The sequence below is a fragment of the Heterodontus francisci genome, chromosome 4 (genome assembly GCF_036365525.1).
Source record: "Heterodontus francisci isolate sHetFra1 chromosome 4, sHetFra1.hap1, whole genome shotgun sequence".
NCBI lineage: Eukaryota > Metazoa > Chordata > Chondrichthyes > Heterodontiformes > Heterodontidae > Heterodontus > Heterodontus francisci.
The window spans coordinates 116,561,697-116,584,089 of record NC_090374.1 but is presented as its reverse complement, the minus strand read 5'-3'; the positions used below and the strand labels follow the sequence as shown (position 1 = coordinate 116,584,089).

General features: G+C 43.8%; 1 protein-coding gene across 2 annotated transcripts in view; it reads left to right on the top strand.

Moving 5' to 3' along the window:
• LOC137369202 (uncharacterized) overlaps positions 1-22,393 on the top strand; it is a 267,684-nt gene that overhangs the window by 145,182 nt on the left and 100,109 nt on the right. For both annotated transcript variants that reach the window (XM_068030014.1, XM_068030015.1), the window contains exons 10-11: positions 19,826-19,980; positions 21,894-21,971. In XM_068030014.1, coding sequence (XP_067886115.1) covers positions 19,826-19,980; positions 21,894-21,971 — 233 coding nt within the window. The remainder of the gene's footprint in view (positions 1-19,825; positions 19,981-21,893; positions 21,972-22,393) is intronic.

Here is a 22,393-nt window from a genome sequence, read left to right as displayed (position 1 = left end):
ATTATTGAGCATATTCAAGACAGAGGTCAACAGATTTTTGAGTACTAAGAGAAGTAAGGAATATGCGGATAATGTGGGAAGGTGGAGTTGAGGTGGAAAATCAGCCATGATCTTATTGAAAGGCGGAGCACACTCAAAGGGCTAAATGGCCTTGCCCAGCTCCAATTTCTTAGGTTCTTATGTTCTTAATTTGAAAAAATTTACTTTTTTATAGTTGTTTCAGTATTTTAAAAGTGCAGCTAAGAATTTTAGAAGCTTTTTAAACTGTTTTTAAGGAAAATTTATCTTGCACACGGGGTTTCAGAAACCATTGGGGTTGATTTTAGCATTCCCCTGTTCCTCTGCTTTGAGGAGATAGAAGAGGAGGATAATAAGGTCATCACAGAGATGCCAAGCTGCACATGCACCATAGGTGACCTCTGGTCCCTGCTCATTGGTACCCGGACTGTTTGCAAACCCGTGTGGTGTATGTCACTGAGGCCTGTTAGCAATTCTTCTTTCATTAAGCAGTAACTGAGTTATGTTCACTGACATGTGTGGACACAACTCAAGGAATACCTCAAACTGCTAAATTAGTTGCAACATCATGGTCCCCTTTGGCAACAAGCTCAAATTTAGTCATTTGGTGATGTACTAGCTTAGCTAACCAATTACTATGCGATTAATTATCTGTGGGCCAACTCTGAAAAGACATAGATCATTTTTTTTCATCTAAGGAATAAAGATGCAAAGTGAGAACACATCATACATTGGTATGAGAGAACACTGGTACACAACTCTAAGACAGTATCCCTTGGAATAATGTTAGATTGTACCATAAGCTTCAAAGATTATGTCCTCAAAGTAAAGGCAAAGGTGGCAGCCAGAAACAATATGCTAAAGAATCTGGCCAACTTTAAATGGGGCACTGTCCTAAGAACATTACAAACAGCTACCCTTGCCCTATGCTACTGAGCAGTTGAATATGCCTGCCCAGTCTGGGAATGCTCTCCCCATGGCAAGAAGTTGGATCCCATCCTCAATGCAGCCTGCAGAGCCATTACTGGCTGTCTGAAACCGACTAAAGTGGGTGATCTGTACCTGTTTTCTGGTATTGCTGCACCCAGCATAAGGAAGCAAGTAACATCAAGAGCAGAATGGACAAAATATACCAGTGACCATCATCATCCTCTCTTCCAGAAAGCCAGCAATAAAGAAGCTCAAGTCAAAGGGCAATGTCTTACACATTGTCCAACCCCTAGACCATAACTTCCACAGCTGCTGCTTTGCTGATTGGTCAACACATCTACAGACAAAGCACACAAGTTGTCTAATGACCCAGAGGAATCCCTCCGATCAGGAGCCAACGAAATATGGCCTATGTCTCAATCGCCTCAATCATACCAGAAATGTTGGGGAACACAAGGCTTACTTAGTGAGAGGGAGGAACTGAACGAAATCAGTATTAGTAGAGAAGTGGTGTTGGGGAAATTGATGGGATTGAAGGCCAATAAATCCCCAGGGCCTGATAATCTACATCCCAGAGTACTTAAGGAAGTGGCCCTAAAAATAATGGATGCATTGGTGGTCATCGTCCAAGATTCTATAGACTCTGGAACAGTTCCTACCGATTGGAGGGTAGCTAATGTAACCCCACTATTTAAAAAGGGAGGTAGAGAGAAAACGGAATTATAGACCGGTCAGCCCGACGTCTGTAGTGGGGAAAATGCTAGAGTCCATTATCAAAGATTTTATAGCAGAGCACTTGGAGAACAGTAGTAGAATCGGGCAGAGTCAGCATGGATTTGTGAAAGGGAAATCATGCTTGACAAATCTACTAGAATTCTTCGAGGATGTAAAGAGTAGAGTTGATGAGGGACAGCCAGTGGATGTGGTTTATTTGGACTTTCAGAAGGCTTTCGACAAAGTCCCACATAAGAGGTTAGCATGTAAAATTAAAGCGCATGGGATTGGGGGTAGTGTATTGAGGTGGATAGAAAATTGGTTGGCAGACAGAAAACAAAGAGTAGGAATAAACGCGTCTTTTTCCGAATGGCAGGCAGTGACTAGTGGGGTACCGCAGGGATCGGTGCTAGGACCCCAGCTTGTCACAATATACATTAATGATTTAGATGAGGGAACTAAATGTAATATCTCCAGATTTGCAGATGACACAAAACTGGGTGGGAGGGTGAGTTGTGAGGAGGATGTAAAGAGGCTTCAGGGTGATTTGGACAAGTTGAGTGAGTGGGTAAATGCATGGCAGATGCAGTATAATGTGGATAAATGTGAGGTTATCCACTTTGGTAGCAAGTACAGGAAGGCAGATTATTATCTGAACGGCTATAAACTGAAAGAGGGGAATATGCAACGAGACCTGTGTGTTCTTGTACACAAGTCGCTGAAGGTAAGCATGCAGGTGCAACAGGTGGTCAAAAAGGCAATTGGTATGTTGGCCTTCATAGTGAGAGGATTCGAGTACAGGAACAGGGATGTCTTGCTGCAATTATACAGGGCCTTGGTGAGGCCACACCTGGAATATCGTGTACAGTTTTGGCCTCCTTATCTGAGGAAGGATGTTCTTGCTATAGAGGGAGTGCAGTGAAGGTTTACCAGGCTGATTCCTGGGATGGCAGGACTGACGTATGAGGAGAGATTGAGTCGATTAGGATTATATTCTCTGTAGTTCAGAAGAGTGAGGGGGGATCTCATAGAAACCTATAAAATTCTAACAGGACTTGACAGAGTAGATGCAGGCAGGATGTTTCCAATGGCGGGGGAGTCCATAACCAGGGATCATAGTCTAGGATATGGGGTAAACCTTTCAGGACTGAGATGAGGAGAAATTACTTCACCCAGAGAGTGGTGAGCCTGTGGAATTTGCTACCACAGAAAGCAGTTGAGGCCAAAACATTGTATGTTTTCAAGAAGGAGTTAGATATAGCTTTTGGGGCAAAAGGGATCAAAAGATATGGGGGGAAAGTGGGAACAGGTTACTGAGTTGGATGATCAGCCATGATCATAATGAATGGCAGAGCAGGCTCGAAGGGCCGAATGGCCTACTCCTGCTCCCATTTTCTATGTTTCTATAACTTGTCCTGAATCATTCTTCATAGGAACAGCCTCTCAAGCCTGTTCTTCCATTCAATGAAATCATGGCTATCTGCGACCTAACTCCATGGGCATGAATTTCATTTGTGTAGGCTGCTTCTAGCAGTGCTATGGAGACCCACCACAGGTTTCTGTGTGCATGATGCGCTGCTGGCCACTTCTTACGCAGCCCACACAACGCTTCTGAAGTAGATTGGTGCACGCAGGTGCATCCCCTGCATGTATCTGAAAATCTTGAATGGATGCTATTATGATGTAAGTCAGCCAAACAGGCTGATATAATGCCAGGATACCAAATTTGGTTGGTCCTTGTGCAGGCAGTGTCATTGTTAATCACTCCTCAAATAACAAGTGTTATGAAGCAAGTTGGGCTTTGTTCTGGGGCTATTTAAAAGTGCTGGTCAACAATCTGGCAGGCCTGCCAATGCACCAAGCATATCCGTGTGCATTGTTATATTGTCATCAGTGTTTTCCTGTAGTTGCCCCAATGAGGTCTTCATCTGAGACCTGCAGCAGAACTCATCTGTGACCTCGCTCTCGAGGGAGTTTGCGCATGAGCTGTTCTATTCACCTGACCTGGCTGCAGCCCAATCACCCTCAGTGACTCACCACATGTTGATCCCGACTCTAATCTCACCTGTAAAGTTTGTGTGGTGCCAGTATCTGTGCTGGTCGCTGCAAGTGTAAGGTCAAGTGATGGTGCCTCCTCTTCACTCCCAAAGGGTGTCTCTTCCTCTTTTTCCTGGCTCTTTGGAGGCTGAGCAGGCATGAGTTCTTGACTACCTGAAAGCACAAACACATAAGGGGAAGGCTAGGGTGAGGGAAGGAGGGGGGATGGAGAGACAAACAGGGGTTTCACAGTCACACTATCTGCAGTTTCCATTTCATAGCACTTTTTGGGATGAGGGTGAGATGTGAATTGAGATAGTGCCTAAGGCCGCAACTTATCATGATCCTCGAAGGCCCCAGCAGCATCAGGTGCCACTGGCCCTGTGGCATTTCTACAGATGATTCGTTGGACCATCTCTTTAAGGGCACTGAGGGGATGAAGGCGTCCTGGCCCTCGACCAACACTCTGGTTTTACCACCTGCTTTGGGCTACGTTTTCCTGCAAGACAGTGGGCACAATGTCAGTGACTGTGGCTAGAATTTTCGGGGCCTTGGGGGACAAGCTGGGAGGTGGGGCAAGTGTCAAGATGGCGTGGGAAGGTAGCGGGGTGATGCCCGATGTCTTCCTGCTGCCATGCCATGTGACCAGCGGGGAATAAGTTGGCAGATTGGCTACCTGTCAGGAGGCCAATTGAGCCACTTAAGTGGCCAATTAAAGGCCACTTCCCATCTCTGTGGGCATTTCGCCTGCATCGGGTACCTGCTGCTGCATGGGGAGACCACTCAGTGAAACCTGGCAACCTCCCAGTGGGTTCCGGGGCATGGTCCCTCCTTTATGGGCACTCTACAGGCCATGGGAGGAGGTCCCAGTGGTAATGACATCGCTGGCGCTCAGCAACCACCCTCCCCTACCCCCTATCACCGGGGTCTGCCTGCCTGAGGGTGTGAACAGCCTCTGGGAACTCTGTCAGATAGGCACTCCTCATCGAAGGACTGAGGAACAGCCCTGTGATGCTCACCTTCACGCAGGTTGCGAGCCTCAGGAGTCATCACCAAAGTAGTGGATGCCGGAGCAGCAGCGTGATATGTGGTGGAAGGTGCACTAGAAAGGTGTGATGCTTTGTCTTCAGATGGTGGCTTCTCTCTGAGGTCTCATGTGGTACGGCTGTAGCCATTGGTGCCAGCTACTTGACCTGTGAGAGAGACAAGAGTGATGTTAGGCGCTGCGCATTCCACCAACTCTTTCTGCATGTTATGCATCTAGAGCACCCTTTATGTATCACTGGCCACAGATGCACAATTGGTTGTGCCCAGTATAAAGTTCAATGGACGCCTCCCTGAAGCCACTCATTCTCTATGGGATCCACACCCACTTCACCCTCAGCAACAGGCTGTTCTGCTGAAACCCCTCCTAGCTCATTGCCTGCTCCTCCATCAATGTCAATATAGCGAGCCATGTCAATCCACCTCCAGTTCGTCTCTGCTCCCCACCATTGTGAGCTCTCTTCTCCTGCAAACACAGACATATGTGGTATCACTGGTCTCTTATAGCCCAGCTGCGTGCATCATTCTGTGCCAGTTTCAAGGTCCTGCAAGACACCACTGGGAGGCCTGCTGCTAGAGGCCATTTAGCATTAGCAATGCAACGATCAATGCTGAATGACCAGGGGCCTCTGCTGTGAAGCATCTATGCATCTCACTGTGAACGCTGGTGCCTGGTCATGCCCAATGCTTGGATTGCCAACTTCTCACATTTCATTGGCGCCTTTTGTGACATGCAGAGCTGCGTACTTGATATTACGAGGTCCACTCAACTTGCCAGATCTCAACAGGTCATCAAATCACTTGCGGCACTGCAACCATGTCCGTGCGACCACCCCACAGCTGCTAACTTCCTCTCCAACCTCCAGCCGCGCCCCCTTGGTGAGGCTTGCTGGCCTTTTCCTCCCATTGACTGGAAAAAGTATCTCTTGTCTTGCCCTTGCTGCCTGGAGGAGCATCTCGAGGGAGGCATCACTACAACTGGGTGCCAACTCTGCCTCTGACTACAGCCATTCCTTGAATGCAACCCTTGTTTCCTCTCCCTTCCAGATGCCGATATTTCTGATGCCTTTAAGCTGAGTGTCGCCGTCCCCTTAAATATGGCGGCTGCGTTTTAGCTGCTGGCTCTTCCTCTTACCCACCCCCCATTATTGGTCAGCTCCCAGGCCTGCAGGCCATTGATTCGACGCGAGTGACAAAACTCCCTTTCATGGCCCACCTTCCGCCCAAGTGGTCACGCGACCCAATTTGGGACATCCTTCCTTTTGCTGAAATTTAGCCTGATGTCTCTCCTTGCCTCCACTTGTCTCACCAGTGCCTCCAGGGTTGCGTCAATGAAGCGGGAAGCCTTTTTCCTGGTGCACTGCGACATCTCCCTTCAGCGTGAGTCTTCCAAAGTGATTATCCAGCAGTCTTAAGTGCATTGCTGCACCTTTCCTTATATGCACCTATTACGATCAGGTGAGGAGGGGTCACCAGGCTCCCCTCTTGTCCTCCTCCTTGTTTGACTGCAACATGGTTTATTCTTCTTTAAAACAGTGGTTGTGCTTACCACTTCAGTGAGTGTTTTACCTTTTTCCTTTGCTATGATCATAAAAAAAACCATCGAACAGGTTTTCTTGAGTTTAACCAAGAACCCAATCTAGAAAAAATTATAAAATTACGCTACACTTTCACTCACACACACACATGAGAATCATACACACAAATAGCGTACCGAGGGATAAGAAATAGTTTGGTTTGGATTAGAGTCCAGAACAAGTAAAGAAATAATACACAGTCTGTGGGGGTGGGTGATTCCATTGTCTTCTGACTGAAGTTGTGATCCTGAAGTTCTGGGTTGATAGTTGTTCTTAGAGACCGTTGAACAGAGGGTGTCTTTCCTAGGGTCTTTGGCTTGGATCTAGCAGTTGTCAGCTAGGCTTCGCATACCCCACATGAGGTCTTCTGGAGAGACAGAGAGAGACACACACACACAGACACACACACACATCCCTTCTGGCTTCTGCACAGGTTGAGTCTCTGGCTTGTTTGCTGTGTATAACAAAACTCCCAGTTTTACACAGCCTGGTGGGGGATTGTCATGTGGGTCTCTTAATCACTTTTTTAAAATGAGGCCCAAAGTCTAAACCTCTGTCAGGGGTGTTGTCATTGTTTATCCCCTGGAGGGACGTCTCCACTGATGAATGCCTCAAAATGGCTTTGAATGTCTTGCTAATGAAAGCAAGCTCAGGTAGTTCAATCAATAGGGCAAGCCATTGTGTTGGGTAAAGGTTAATCAGAATACATCTCCCTTTGATGCCTTGGAATGTGGAAGCTGTTCAAATGCAAATGGTGGCGGGCATTTTTAGCTGTGGCAAAGTCTTTGTAAAAGTTGAATGTAATATTCCAGCTTTCCTTTTTTAAGGTTAATGTAGGTTTCCAATTGATGAATTAAACAATCCTCATTTGGCATACCAGATTTTCTTCACAGCGCTTTTAAAATGGGAAAGCTGCTTGAAGCACATGGTTTGTTCACAATGCTAGTCAGCACCCTGTGGTGCGCAGAGGCTGCTGGCAGCACCACAGAGAGGAATGCAGTGAATCACACTGACCCCCAAATAGCCAGAGGGAGACAGATGAGCCAATTTTTCATCAAATTGCTGAAAAATGCAGAAACAAAAGGGCAGTAATAGGGGATTTCAACTACACAAGTATTAGCTGGGATAAATTCAGTGTAAAAGCTACAGAGGGCACAACATTCCGACAATGTTTACAGGAGAACTTTTTTAGCCAATAAGTAGCAAGCCCAACAAGAGAAGCAGCAGTTTTAGGGAATGAATCTGGCAAAGTGGAAAAAGTATCAGCGGGAGAGCATTTTAGTGGGAGTGATCATGATTCAGTTAGATTTAGCATAGTTATGGAAAAGGCTAAAGATAGTACAATAGCAAAAGTTTTAAATTGGGGACAGGCCAATTTTACTAAGTTGATATGCAATTTGGCAAAAGTGGACTGGAAACAGCTACATGAAGGTAAATCAGTGTCAGAGCTGTAGTAAGGCATTCAAGGAGGAGCTAAAGAGGGTCCAGAACAAATACTTTCCCACAAAGTAAAAGGGTGGGACTCACAAATCTTGACCCTCCTGGATATCAAAGAGCATGCAGCACAGGATAAGGCAAAAAAGGAAGCTAATGGTTCCTTTTGGTTGGTTGGGGAAGATTTAAACTAAATTGGCAACAGGGTGGGCACCAGCATGTAAAATTAAAGAGGAATAAGGTGATAAAGGAGTAAGAGGGTTGGATAGTACTCGAGAAGGAAGTAGTACCATATTAGATAGGAGCAGAGTAAGAAGGACTATGAGGAATACAAAGACAGGTTTAGAATGCATGCATATAAATGCACAAAGTCTGGTGAATAAGGTTGGTGAGCTACAAGCACAAATAGCCATGTGGATAGGAACATAGGAGCAGGAGTATGCCATATATGATGTAGTGGCAATAATGGAAATATGGCTTAAAAATGGCAAGGACTGGGTGCTTAATATTCACGGTACAAAGTGTTCAGAAAAGATAAGGAAGGAAAATGGGAGATGGAGTTGCAGTATTGATTAGGGAAGACATTTTAGTGTTGGAAAGAGGGGATGTCCTTGAGGGAGCAAGGACAGAATCCATTTGGTTAGAGTTGAAAAGCAAAAAGGATATGATTACGCCACTGAGGGTATCCTATGGGCCTCCAAATAGTGAGAGAGAGATAGAGGAGCAAATCTGCAGGAAAATCAAAGATGTGCAAAAACTATAGAGTGGTGGTATTGGGGGCCAAGGTAAGTATCCCATTGGGCACTTTGCACTGGTGACTGGGCACTTTACAGCCTCCTGGACTCAACATTGAATTCAACAATTTTAGATTATAACCTTTGCCACCATTTTGTTTCATTTTTCTTTGCTAGTTTTGTTTCTTCGCCCTTATTTCCTTTTCTTTGCTTTCAGATGGCAGCTATTAAAGATCCTGCCATTTGTTTCTTTACTTTTCCCTTTACCATTCCCTTTGGCCTTGCACCATGAAACCTTTTGTCATTTAATCGTTCCTGCCTGCCACCCTATCACAGACCTTCCCTTTCATTCTTTTTCCCACCCTCCCCCTTTCACTTGCTCAAAACCTATTACATTTCTAACTTTTCCCAGACCTGAAATGTTACTTCTGTTTCTCTCCCCACGGTGCTGCCAGACCTGCTGAGTATTTCCAGCATTTTCTGTTTTTATTAAAGTATCCTTTTTCCATTCTTAAACACCTTACCTACCTGTCCTGCTCCCTTCAGGGATCCGTGGACATACATTTCAAGGTCCCTCTGTTCTTCCACACTTCTCAGTAAATTACCATTTATCGTGTATTTCCTGCCTCATTTGACCTCCCCAAGTGCATTACCTCACACTTCTCTGAATTGAATTCCGTTTGCCACTTAAATGCCCACCTGACCAGTCCATTGATTTCTTTCTGCAATCAACAGCTTTCTTCCTCACGATCAACCACACGGCCAACTTTTGTATCACCTGCAAACTTCCTAATCAGGTACCTTACATTTCAGTCTAAATCGTTTTTATATACTACAAACAGCATGAGACCTGATACTGAGCCCTGTGGAACCCCACTGAAAACAGCATTCCAGTCACAAAAGCATCTGTCGACCACTGCCCTTTTGCTTCCTGCCACTCAGCCAATTTTGGATGCACCTTGCCACATTCCCTTGGATCCCATGGTCTCTTACTTCTCTGAGCAGTCTGCCACGTGGGACCTTGTCAAAAGCCTTGCTAAAATCCATGTAGACTATATCAAATGCACTACCCTCATCGACACTCTTCATTACCACCTCAAAAAATTCAATCAAGCTAATCAGAAATGAGCTTCCAGGCAACTCTTCAGATAATGAAGCTGTCTGTGCCCACATGCAGCATATATAGAGATCAGAGATCATAGATCATAGAGAAATACAGCACTGAAACAGGCCCTTCAGCCCACTGAGTCTGTGCCGACCAACAACCACCCATTTATACAAATCCTACATTAATCCCATATTCCCTACCACATCCCCACCTTCCCTTAATTCTCCTACCCCCTACCTACACTAGGGGCAATTTACCATGGTCAATTTACCTATAAACCTGCAAGTCTTTGGCTGTGGGAGGAAACTGGAGCACTTGGCGGAAACCCACGCGGTCACAGGGAGAACTTGCAAACTCCACACAGGCAGGACCTGGACAACATTCAGGCTTGGACTGATAAATGCCAAGTAACATTTGTGCCACTCAAGTGCCAAGCAATGATCATCTCGAACAAGAGAGAATCTTGCCATCTCTCCTTGACATTCAATGGCATTGCCATTGCTGAATTCCCCACCATCAACATCCTGGGGGAATCACCATTGACCATAAACATAACTTTACCAGCCACATAAATACTGTGGCTGCAAGAGCAGGTCAGAGGTTGGGAATTCTGTGCCGAGTAACTCATCTCCTGACTCCCCAAAGCCTGTCCATGGTCTACAGGGTGCAAGCCAGGAGAGTGTTGGAATACTCCTCAATTGCCTGAATGTGTGCGACTTCAACAACACTCAAGAAGATCAACACCATCCAAGACACAGCAGCCCATTTGATTTGCACCCCATCCAGCTCCTTAAACATTCACTCCCTCCACCACTGGCACGTCCTGGCAACAGTGTGCACCATCTACAAACTGCACTGCAACAACTCGCCAAGGCTTCTTTGGCAGCATCTTCCAAACCAGCAGCTTCTACTATCTAGAAGAACAAGGGTAGCAAATGCATGGGAACAGCACCACCTGCAAGTTCCCCTCCAAGTCACACAATGTCCTAACTTGGAAATATATTGCCATTCCTTTCCTGTCGTTGGGTCAAAATCCTGGAACTCTCTCCCTCACAGCACTGTGAGTGTACCTACATCACATGGAATGCAGCAGTTGAAGAATGTGGCTCACCATTACTTTCTCAAGGGCAGTTATGGATGGGCAATAAATGCTGGCCTTGCCAGCAATTCCCCCACATCTCATAATGTATAAAAACAATCATGCTAATGTCCTTGCCTAAATGACAATTAATACTGTTGCTCAGATTTTTTTCCAATAATTTTCCCACCACTGAGGTTAGGCTGACAAGCCTGTAATTACTCAGTTTATCCCTTTCTCCTTTTTTAAACAATGGTACAATGTTAGCAGTTCTCTAATCCTCTAGCACCACACCTGTAGCCCAAGAGGATTGGAAAATGATGGTCTGAGCCTCCGCTATTTCTTACTTTGTTTTGCTTAGCAGCCTGGGATACATTTCATTTGGATCTGGTGATTTTCCTACTTTCAAAGATGCTAAACCCTTTAATTTTTTCTCCCTCAAATATATTTATCCCAGCCAATACTTCACACTCCTCCTCTTTAACTACAATGTCTGCACCTCCCCCTCTTTTGGAAAGACAGATGCGAAGTATTCATTAAGAACCATATCCGCATCTTCCGCCTCCACACATAGGTTACATTTTTGCTCTCTAATAGGCCCTACTGTTTCCTTACTTATCTTCTGTATGTAATAGGTAATGTAGTACATGTAATATATTTTGACTTTCAAGTGGCTTTTGACAGTAGATGCATGACTAAGGTCAGAGCACATGGAGTCACAGAGTAAGTAGCAGAATGGATAGCAAGCTGCTACAAAATGGAAAACAGAGAGTAGGGCTTAAGGGTCGTTACTCAGATTGACAAAAGGTGGGAAGTGGTGTTCCACAAGATCGGTGCTGAGACTACTGTTGTTCACCATTTACATAAATGATTTGGACTGGGAATCAGAAGTACAATTTCAAAATTTGCAGATGACGCAAAGTTGGAGGGTATTGTTAATGCTGAGGAAGACTGTGACAAAATACAAGAATAAATGAATAAACTTGCAGAATGGGCGTGTGATTGGCAAATTAATTAATATAGATAATGTGTGGTGATACAGTTTGGTAGGAAGAATAGGAGGCCACATACTCCTTGAAAATAAGAGTCTAAATGGATTTGCTGAGCAAAGGAATCTGGGGCCCTAAAAATAGAGACACAAGTTAACAATGCCATAATAAAGGCAAACAAAGCACTGGAATTCATTTCTCAAGGTACTGAATTATAAAGCAGGGAAGTTATGTTAAACTTGTATGGAAGTTGGTAGGTAAATTGGCCATTATAAATTGCCCCTAGTATAGGTAGGTGGTAGGGAAATATAGGGGCAGGTGGGGATGTGGTAGGAATATGGGATTAGTATAGGATTAGTATAAATGGGTGGTTGATGGTTGGCACAGACTCGGTGGGCCGAAGGGCCTGTTTCAGTGCTGTATCTCTAAACATAAACATAAACAAACCTCGTTAGATCACTCTTGGAGCACTGTGCACAGTTCTGGTCTCCGTATTTAAAAAGGATATGGAGACGATGCAAAAAGGATTTACATGGATGGTACTGAAACTGAGAGGTTATAACTATCAGGAAAGATTGAACAGGGACGGCAGCTCTTTTCTCTTGATAAATGTCTTTAGGGTTATGAAAGGGTTTGATAGGGTAGACATAGAGGATGTGTGGGAGACCAAAACTAGAGGCTATAGTTATAAGATAATCACTAATATATCCAATAGGGAATTCAGGAGAAATGTTTTTATCAAGAGAATGTTAGAATATGGAACTTGCTACCACAAGGAATAGTTGAGGCGAGTAATGTAGATGCATTTAAGGGGAGGTTAGATAAACACATGAGGGAGACAGCAATAGAAGGATATGCTAATAGAGTTAGATGAAGCAGGGTGGGAGATGGCTTGTGTGAAACATAAATGCTGGCATAAGTCAGTTGGGCTGAATAGCCTGCTTTTTGTTATACAGTCCATGTACTTCTTTGTAAGTTGTTTTCCTCTCCTGCAGGGATGGCAAAATTAATTCAAATAAATTATAAATTTACAATAAAATAATCAACAAAATGAAACTTTCAAAAAAAAGGAACAGTATAAAAACTACTATAATTAGTCACAAGGGGCTGAATTTTGTTGGGATGACGGGGGCCTGAAATGGACCCAAAAGCTGGGTGCAATCCTGCCTTGGCCGTTTCTGGGACCCCCAGCCGCATTTTGGACCAATCTGGCAACTAGTTTTTTGCCAGCAGGGCTCCTGTCCCTTTAAGGGACAAGAGCCCTTCTCCAAGAGCTGCCAGCCAAGGGAACTGCCAGCAGCTCTTCAGTCTCAGCAGTTCCACCAGAAGTGGTAATCACTGCTGGGGCTGGATCCAGCTGAGAGGACGTAATGATGGATGCCGCCCTTGCAACGATGGGCTGAATGATCTCCTATGTATGATTCTGTGATAGATTTATGATCATTTGTGCCATAGTAAAATTGGAGGTAAGGAATGACCATTCATCCCTTGAATCCAATATGTTTAGCGCTATGGCTATTCAAAATTTAAATGGTCCAACAACCTATGAAATTAATTGCTCAGCTTTGCTACCAAATTCAAAAGAATTTAAACATATTGTTATGACCAGGTGAGAAAGGTGTCTGGGGGCCTCTTTCAGCCTTCACCTGGCCTTATTGTAACAAGGTTTAATTTTTAAACAAATGGCGTTTTGAGCTCCCCCTTGGTGATTCCTTGTTCACCGCTTTCCAATTATAAGGCAAAGAAATGAGCACAAACAGGCTTCCTTAGGTTTAAAGAAAAGTGAAATTTATTAAAACTTAAATTTAAACTCTAATTCAGTTAACGCCAACAGATACATGCCATGCCCCATGCTAGCATGCATACGCGATATGCACACGCAAATAGAGACAGAAAAGAGCAGAAGAAAAATAAAGTGGAGAGGTTTGAGGCAACATCAGAAGAGTTTCTTGTTACTGTGCTTCAAGCTCACTGTAGACCTTTTGTAGGTAGTTCTTGCTTGGAGCTAATTCTTGCTTTTTGTTGGGGTCCGGTATTTTTCTTAAACCTTGTTCACTGGTAGGAGACCTTTCTCTCTTGGGGTTCATGCGGCTTCAATGGTTTCTGAAGCTGGTGAGAGCAAGATGAGAGCAGACAGGAGAGAGGTCTTTTCAGTCCAGCAGCAAACAGCTTTCTGAGTTCAAAATCTCTGTGGCAAGTTCAAATTCAAAAATACTCCAACAGCCAGTTAGTCATGTGATGATGTTGACCATGTCTGTTTGTATATTCGCCCATCTTAGCAGTTAACCTGGAATGCTAGCCTCTCCACCTTCAACATCTGGTGATCAAAAGTCCATTGTGGATTAAATTGTAGCAGGGTGTGGCCCCTTTGTCCTTTCCAAGTACTGTCTGTTACTATGCAATTGTATTTCCAGTCAGGGGCTTGGCAATCCCTTGTAATAGGCCTTAATTTCTTCCCAGCAACAATTCTAAAATTTAATATCCATGTGGCAAAATATCTGTGCCCCATTCTTGGCAGGTGGGGGCTTGCATGACAATATTTATATTTGCAACACTGTGGTTGTCTCTCCAATCCTGCTGCAGCCATTTTCTGGCAGAATCCTCATTTGAAATCAGGGAGTCCACCTAACTTATGCCAGGAAATCAGCTAGAGTCCGGGTACATCTTTGTGGTGGCCAGAGGTCCCAACATGTCAAAGATGCACTCCAATCCTGCAAAGGCAGAAAATCTGGGCCGATGGGTCTTAGCAGTTGTCCAAATCCTTATCAATGTGGCAATCTGGCAGTGTAACTATAAATATGGTGAAAAAGCCTTCAGCAATCACACCCCAGACTTGGATTTTCCAGGGAAACCCCATATAGATTCAGGAAGTATAGAGATGGTCTGACAGAAAAAATGAGACATTGAGACCTTCCACCCAATGCAAAAAATAACTACTATTATTTACCTGCGATGACTCCACCATCATACTCATCTGACCAACCTGAGCCTGGCTAACCACATGTAGATAAAGGCAGAGGGGCACAACTTTATGGTCCCTGTCCACTTTCTGTGCAATTTGCAGCCTCAGAAAGAACCAGAATTACAAGATGGCAGTTGTGGGATCATTACAGTATCCCAGAGGTGACACAGCATTGTGAGGGCCAGAGGGTCCTGAATAGAATACCAGCTGAACTATTTCACACAAACAAATTTATGAGTAGAAGTTTCAACTTGCCTGGGAGCGGAAAACTAGCAGGATTGGTCCCCTGTTATACACGCTGCCTGATTTTCATTTTCATCAAAGTCAACAGAAAGAAAGTTGGGCAGTATGTATGACAGGTGGACAACATGGTGCACCAGTTTTATGACCCTGCAGAAGATGAACATTCTGCCAATGCTACAAATTTCACTTACAGTCTTTGTATTGCTGGATCACTGCATGGACATCAGACAGTAAATGGCTTCACACACAACAAAAGAAATACAGAGCTCATCTTCCCACTGACAAAAACACAAGGAAATTTGTTTTCTAAATCATTTTTGGATGGCCATTGAAGCCAGATATAAATGATTTAGCTGGGCTGAATTTCCTCAGCCATTCATTCCTGATATAACCTTAGGCAGGAATCTGGCAGAATGGCTTGGAAAAGCGCTGCAAACCAAATATACAAATCTTGCCTTTATTTAGAAATTTCTGCTTGGCCTTGTAAGAGGGAGAGATGTCACCCATCTGTGTCAAGGTCACTTATGCAGAACAGGTCAGGCTAGGGACAGGGACTCGCTGAAATTTGTTCACGTTGCATTGCTTCACTGCACAGACTACATTGATTCCCTGAGGTCAGGTAGCGCTGCAGGCCACTACCTGCGTGGCCCACACGGCGCATGGCAATGATAACAATAAAGAACGCTACATTATACTGTCTGCTCCCAGGGGATTGATGCAAGTCTGCATAGCATCACTTGAAGCCATGCTACATGAATGAATTTCATTCTCCCGTGCCTTATGCAACACTGGGGCTGGTGCACCCAGCCAGTTAAAGTCTGTTGGCCTCCAGAAGGGTGAATATGGTGGATTGGGGGAGTAGGCATGGGAAGAAGCCCTGACCACCAACGATAGTGAGAACTATTTAAAAATTTGTTGCTGAAGAAGGAATGAATGGGGTAAGTGGTTGGAGTTCCTGTGGCATGTGAGATTTGTGGCCAAGACACTGAGTGGAAACTGTGTTTGCCAACTTCTTGCAAATGAAACACCTTCCCAATGACCCTCAGAAATCCAGTGTGGTCAGCACTGGGGGCCACTGCTGGTCATCATCCCAGCACAACTGCCAGGATTGCAGCGAGCACATTTTCTGTGCCTCCATGTTAATGTGATTCTATCCAGCATCTTTTTTTAGAGCAGGGCCCTAGACATTTAAGTCCATAGGTTTGAGAGCTGAAAGACTTCTGTAGATCTATATTCCCCACTGTGAGATCCCACTTTCACCTTTTACTCCATGAGGGTAATGAATGTATGGAGTACCACACATATAAAGAGATCGCAAGCAAGGATTAGGGGTGTTGGTAGTCTACCTTGATTGCTGTGGTGATTTACCAAACTTCTTCTTGCATTGCAAAGGAGCACTCAGTTTCAAGGAAGTGACTTTAACTTTCATAGCCACCTCTGTCCACCAAGTGCACATCACATTCGTCTTGAGGCTCTAGCCCCTAATCCCCCAAAAAAACATTCTTTTCATTACAAGGATGTGGCTTCTTGAGGTTTGTGGCTCATTTCTTTGATCTGCTTAGCATCCTTCTTGTCCAGGTTGCCTGTTTACTCCAGGTGCAACAGCTGGTTTTATATTGTGCTGCCTTACCAAGTCTCTGCCTTGCCTCCTGGTATTTTCTGGGTGCCCCATCTTGTATCTCTTTGCGGCTCAATTGGGACCTAACACCCACTCCTGCACTACTAACGCCTCCTCCCCTCAGCACATCTGAGGTGTTGCAGACTAAATTTACTTACCCTGTGCACTTCTACCTACTTAAACTCACTGACTGCAATTCATGGCACCGTTGCACCATCTCAATTTTGGGCCCAGCTGCATTCTGTTTATTTAGTTTCTCCACAAAGGCTATTTACAGTTATGATTTAATTCCAATTTGAGTTAATCGGTTACACATTTTGTAATACTTTAATATTAAAAATTGTAAGTACTTTAAATCAAAATTGGATTGTTCTTCTTTATCTCAGTACATTGAATGCACGAGCAAACCAGGGACTGATTAAAGTATTGCCTCTAAATTATGGTCAGTAAGATTGGGATATTTATAGGTCAAGCACAGTTTAATATGAGCATGAATAGTAGTGCTTATTAATGATCTATTATTACCATTTGCTACAGCGTTAATAAAATCATTAAGCTCACATCTCTGTGAGAATGGTATTGTGTTCCTATCCTGGAGAATTAAAAAGTAAATTTGAACCATGATTCCCCACATTTAAAATCCAAATATCACCCGCAACAAAATTTGAGTTCAAATTCAGTTCTAAGGCTTGATTGACCTTGCACTTCAGCTCCCCACAGCTGGTGCACCATCAACACAAAAGCAAAATAATGCGGATGCTGGAAATCTGAAACAAAACAGTTCTGATGAAAGTTCACAGAGCTGAAACGTTAACTCTGTTTTTCTCTCCACAGATGCTGCTTGACCTGCTGTGTATTTCCAGCATTTTCTGATTTTGGCGCGCCATCAATCTCAGTTAGATTGTGAGGGAAATGAAGGCCAACGTGACAGCAGGGGGGATATTAAGGAGGTTCTAAACTGTTTTCAGCATTGAGCAATTGGTGTTGGCATGGAGGTTGAGAAATTTCGTAATAATCATGTTGATAAAGGGGTACTTCCACTGCCTTGACAGGAGGGACTCTAAAATAGGCCCCAGAATGAGTATTCTGCATATTTGTCACTTGTTGAGTTTTGCACAACTTTGCCATCCAAAAAGGCCCAGACCTAGAGATTCCTGGGGAGGTGGCCCTAACTGCTTTGGAGGCAGGAGAGCATGGAATGGAACAATATGAGGACCATCACACAGACTCCTCAGTAAAGGCTGCAAATCCAAGTTCAGCTTAACCATGGTGATGTTCTCATTTGTTTAACAATCTCCCCTTATCAAATCCTTCAAATAATTATCCATCTAAAACATCACAGAACTAGATCTCTTTGCCATCTCCAACTGCTGAAACAGAGTGCCTTGCAAGCAGCTCTCCCGTTTCCTCATAGAAGTTCAGCTCTTTAACATCTGGAATGCCCCTCTGGTCCTTAGATTCTATGGACATTGTGCACAAGTTGTGCACACATTGTGCCGGCCAATAATCGGGCTGGCAGCCCTTAGTCCCAGCAGTGCCACCGGGAGCGGTGGCCACTGCTGGGACTGCAGCCCAGCTGAGGACATGGAGCCAGGAGTGCAGGTAAGTTTGGTTTACTTCACTGGGGAAATCAGTCATGCCCCGGCGAGGCAAGGGTGGTCATTTGGGGGAAGGGGGGGGGGCGCGTCTCAGGTCCTGGGGATGGTTGGGGAAGCAGGGGTGGCCCTCAATTGGGCATCCTGTGCCCATTTGTCAGGGCCTACCCCGGGGCACTTTCACTGGGTGGCCTTTCACATCTCCCGGACGCCAGCTTGCCATGGGTGAAAACCTCGTGGAGGCGGGCGAGGGCCCTTAAGTGGCCGTTAAGTGGCCACTTAAGGGCCTTGATTGACCTGGGGCGGGCGGCCCATTTCTCGCCCCCCTCCCTGCCCCCGCCCCCCCCAGGCCCACGTAAAGTGGAGTGGAGGCGGCAACAGGTCAGGAAGGCCTTCCAGAGCCTCCTGCTCAATTTTACGCTACCCCACTGCCACCATCCGGCTCGCTGGGTGGCATAAAATTCCGGCCATACAGTCAGATTAAGAGTTAGTGAAATTCTTATCACAGTGCAGTATGAAAGGAAACCTGAAATAAAAACAAGAAATGCTGGAACCACTCAGCAGGTCTGGCAGCATCTGTGAAAAGAGAAGCAGAGTTAACGTTTCGGGTCAGTGACCCTTCATCGGAACTTTTGCTTTTATGAAAGGAAACCTGTTCAGCTTTTCATTTTAGATGGTGAAGAGTGTGTTGATGCCCAGAGTGCTTAAGTAAGCTGAGATGCAGTGATTTTTTTAAATCATGCTTGTCCTGATCAGGTCATTGAACTTTTTCTGGCAGCGGGAAAAGTAACAGTGCAGCCGAAATGGCACATGAGATACTGAGCAGTGTTTCTCTCACTTATTGCATTTCATCTAGACGCGTCTGAAAATTGGTTTCACGAGAATTTTGCACTCTTCTTTTGTCTCTTTCCAGTGCCCTTTTGGGTGCTTCTGTCTGTCCCTCCAATTGAAGGCATGTTTTAATGTGCTACAAAATCCAGTTACATGGACTTGTAAAATGTTCAATACTTATCTACTGTTCCTCTAGTTCACTCACAAAATCTTCATCCTGTCTAAGCTTTTTAAAGGCTTGCATCTACAATTTCCAATTTATAACGATACCCGTGCAGTAATTATGTGCTACATGGGAGTTGTGCTCAGCCAACACCAATGGATATTTAAATGAGCAGTGTCAGCGCTACTTTCAGTTGTTAAGTAGAAGTGCCACCTTTGGGATGTAACGCTGCTATAAGTAGTCCATGACTTTTCTGTGTTGTTATTTCTATCTGTATACACAAAAGTCTTGCATCTAGTGTCTGTCACACTTGATAGTGTCACATATACAAAGTCTTTGTCACCCTTGTAGTTGATTAGTTCAAATATATAAAACAAAAAATCACAATTAAACATCAAGTGGACAAGCGGCATCTGAAAAAGAAAAAGTAAGCAATTTACTTTAACTTGACCTCAGAATATGCTTCACAACAAATTAACCACTAATTGGCCTCAAATCATGCTCATTCACAGCAGTGATTCACAGCATTCCAGAAAAACAGTTTTACCTAAGCAGCATTGTGCATGGCATTGTATGATGCTTCCGTCCTTATAAAACACGTACCCTCTAACTTACGAGCAATGCCATTAATGTATTTAAGAAAATATCCTATGTCAACAAAGTGGATCATGCATACTTTGAATTATGATATTTGAATTATGATGTTAAGCTCACAATGGTTCCTATTTTAAAAGCAACATTTTTCAACAGGAATTGAATGTTACGAGCTGCAGTGGACCAAAGCTGACAGGGGACACAATTCTGCTCAGTGCAAGTGCAGTTTGTCACAAGCTAACTTCAGTGGATGTTAGTTGGACAGCAGCCACCAGCAAAGGCATCATAGCACTGGCTCAGGCTTCCTCATGGTATGTGCCACAGTTTGCTACTGGTGAGTTATATTAACTCTGATAGTACATACGAACATACGGACATATGAATTAGGAGCAGGAATAGGCCACTTGGCCCCTCGAGCCTGCTCCACCATTCAATAAGATCATGGCTGATCTGATTGTAACCTCGACTCCACATTCTCGCCTACCCCAATAAACTTTCAGCCCCTTGCTTATCAAGAATCTATCTACCTCTGCCTTAAAAATATTCAAAGACTCTGCTTCCACCGCCTTTTGAGGAAGAGAGTTCCAAAGACTCACGACCCTCTGAGAGAAAAAAATTCTCCTCATCTCTGTCTTAAATGGGCGACCCCTTATTTTTAAACAGTGACCCCTAGTTCTAGATTCTCCCACAAGAGGAAACATCCTTTCCACATTCACCCTGTCAAGATCCCTCAGAATCTTATATGGTTCAATCAAGTCGCCTCTTACTCTTCTAAACTCTAGTGGATACACGCCTAGCCTGTCCAACCTTTCATCATCAGACAACCCATGATAGGTGGAAATAGAATTTATTTCTAATTATTTTCACAATAAGATTTTAAAGAGTCAGTATTGTTCCCCTAAAGAAGTACACTAGAAAAGACCATTAAAACATGAGTATATGTACATACCCACCCCACCCCCGCCATCCACCGTATAAAAAGTTTCCTGTAAGTTTTTAAAGAAAATAATGCTACATGTTGACTGGCCTCTCTATCATGGTTACCTTTCTCCTGCTATTCAGAGGCTGGGACACTGGAACAGGTTAGGGTGTTTACCCTTGGCTTTGCAGGAAACTATACAAAAAGGGCACTTCAACTGGGCAATAATATTTAAAAACAATTGACTGATATCACTTTCTGCATAAATACTCGAGTAAGATAACTGCAGGGCTTCACTTGAAGTAATCTTTAGATATTTAATGTTAGCTCAAAATATGGTTAGAGTTGGTTTTGATGCTATCTTTTGAAAGCTGAGTGATTTTTTTTGTTGGCCTGGGAGCATTTTATGCCCCAAAGATTGATTTTTAACACAAGGGGGGTGAGCCAAAGAAATGCAATTTGCAGGAAATTGTGATGGGTGTTTTTGGGTTCTATCCCAAAATGTGCTACACCCCAACCAGCACTTCAACCCTACAAATATTAGGAGCATTTAAGTTGCAATTGGTCATAAGGTTGGGGTAGTTAGAATTTGGGTTATAAGCTTCATTGGGACTAAATGCCTTTTCTCATTATCGGCAATTTTCTTATGTTTAGCTTACTGCAGGAGCTCAGGGAAGAAATTTGATGTTGGGGGAGAGGGATAAAAAAGGACATTTTGAAATCCCGTGATGTTAAAGGCTAAATTTCAAATCATATTTGTGTCTGGGAGGGTCTATCTCAAACACAAAGGGGTTGAGGTGAAATTCTAATTTTTGCACCTTCTTTGATATGTTTTATTTACAAATGACTGCGCATATTTCCACATGGATTCTCCCTATTGTCTGTCATAACTTTGTTACAAGATCTGCAGAAAAGCTGGGGACTCCCTTTTGTTATTCAAACCCATATTTCTTGTATCTGTAAACAACTAAAAACAGTAAAGTGTGTATCTGCTTAGGGGGGAAATACCTTGTTCAAATAATTTCAGCGATTAAATTTATTCTTTTGCTATTTCAGGCTTTCACTTTAAAGATAATTTTTAAAAAAAATTTTAAATGTTTTTTTGAAATTTAAAGCAATGATACTAGAACATGTGTTCTACCTTCATCCCCCAACACTCAAGGGAAAAAAATCAGGCAGCTGTACTTCAGCTAAAAGAAACCAATAATTGTTACTTGTCCTACAGTTTCCAAATAACAACAAATTATCTGCTTTGTGTGTGTGTGCACAAAATCATACAGCATACAAATCATGTGTTTGTTGTAGTCTTTACAGACTCCTTGTCAATGGATGCCAGCTCACAGATGAAAGCATCAATATTTTGATTAAAAAGCACAGAACAAGGTAATGCCTTTTCTTTATTGCTAACATTGACCTGTGGTGATGTCTTTTGGGAAACGGTTAGATTCTAGAGTAGATATAGAGAAAAGCTTAGGAACAGTACTTTTGCCGTGAGGTCGCCTTATCTCCTGTCAAAAACAATGCGAGCTGAAACATGAGGACAGATTTTCCTCTTATTGCGGATCACCTGGGCTTGGCACATGTAGCAAAACTGAGCAAGAAGGATTGTAGAGCCATAACAGGCTCTCTGATTTGTTATTGTTTATTAATTTAAATGAACGGAATGTTGGATTGCATCCATTCCTCTCCGGTTAGTTTCCCTCTATACCCTGTGCACAAGTAATCTAATGCACCCAAGCACCATAATGGAAAATCTCCCTCATGTAGAAGAGTGCAAGATGTTTAAAGAAAAGGAGATAAGACTG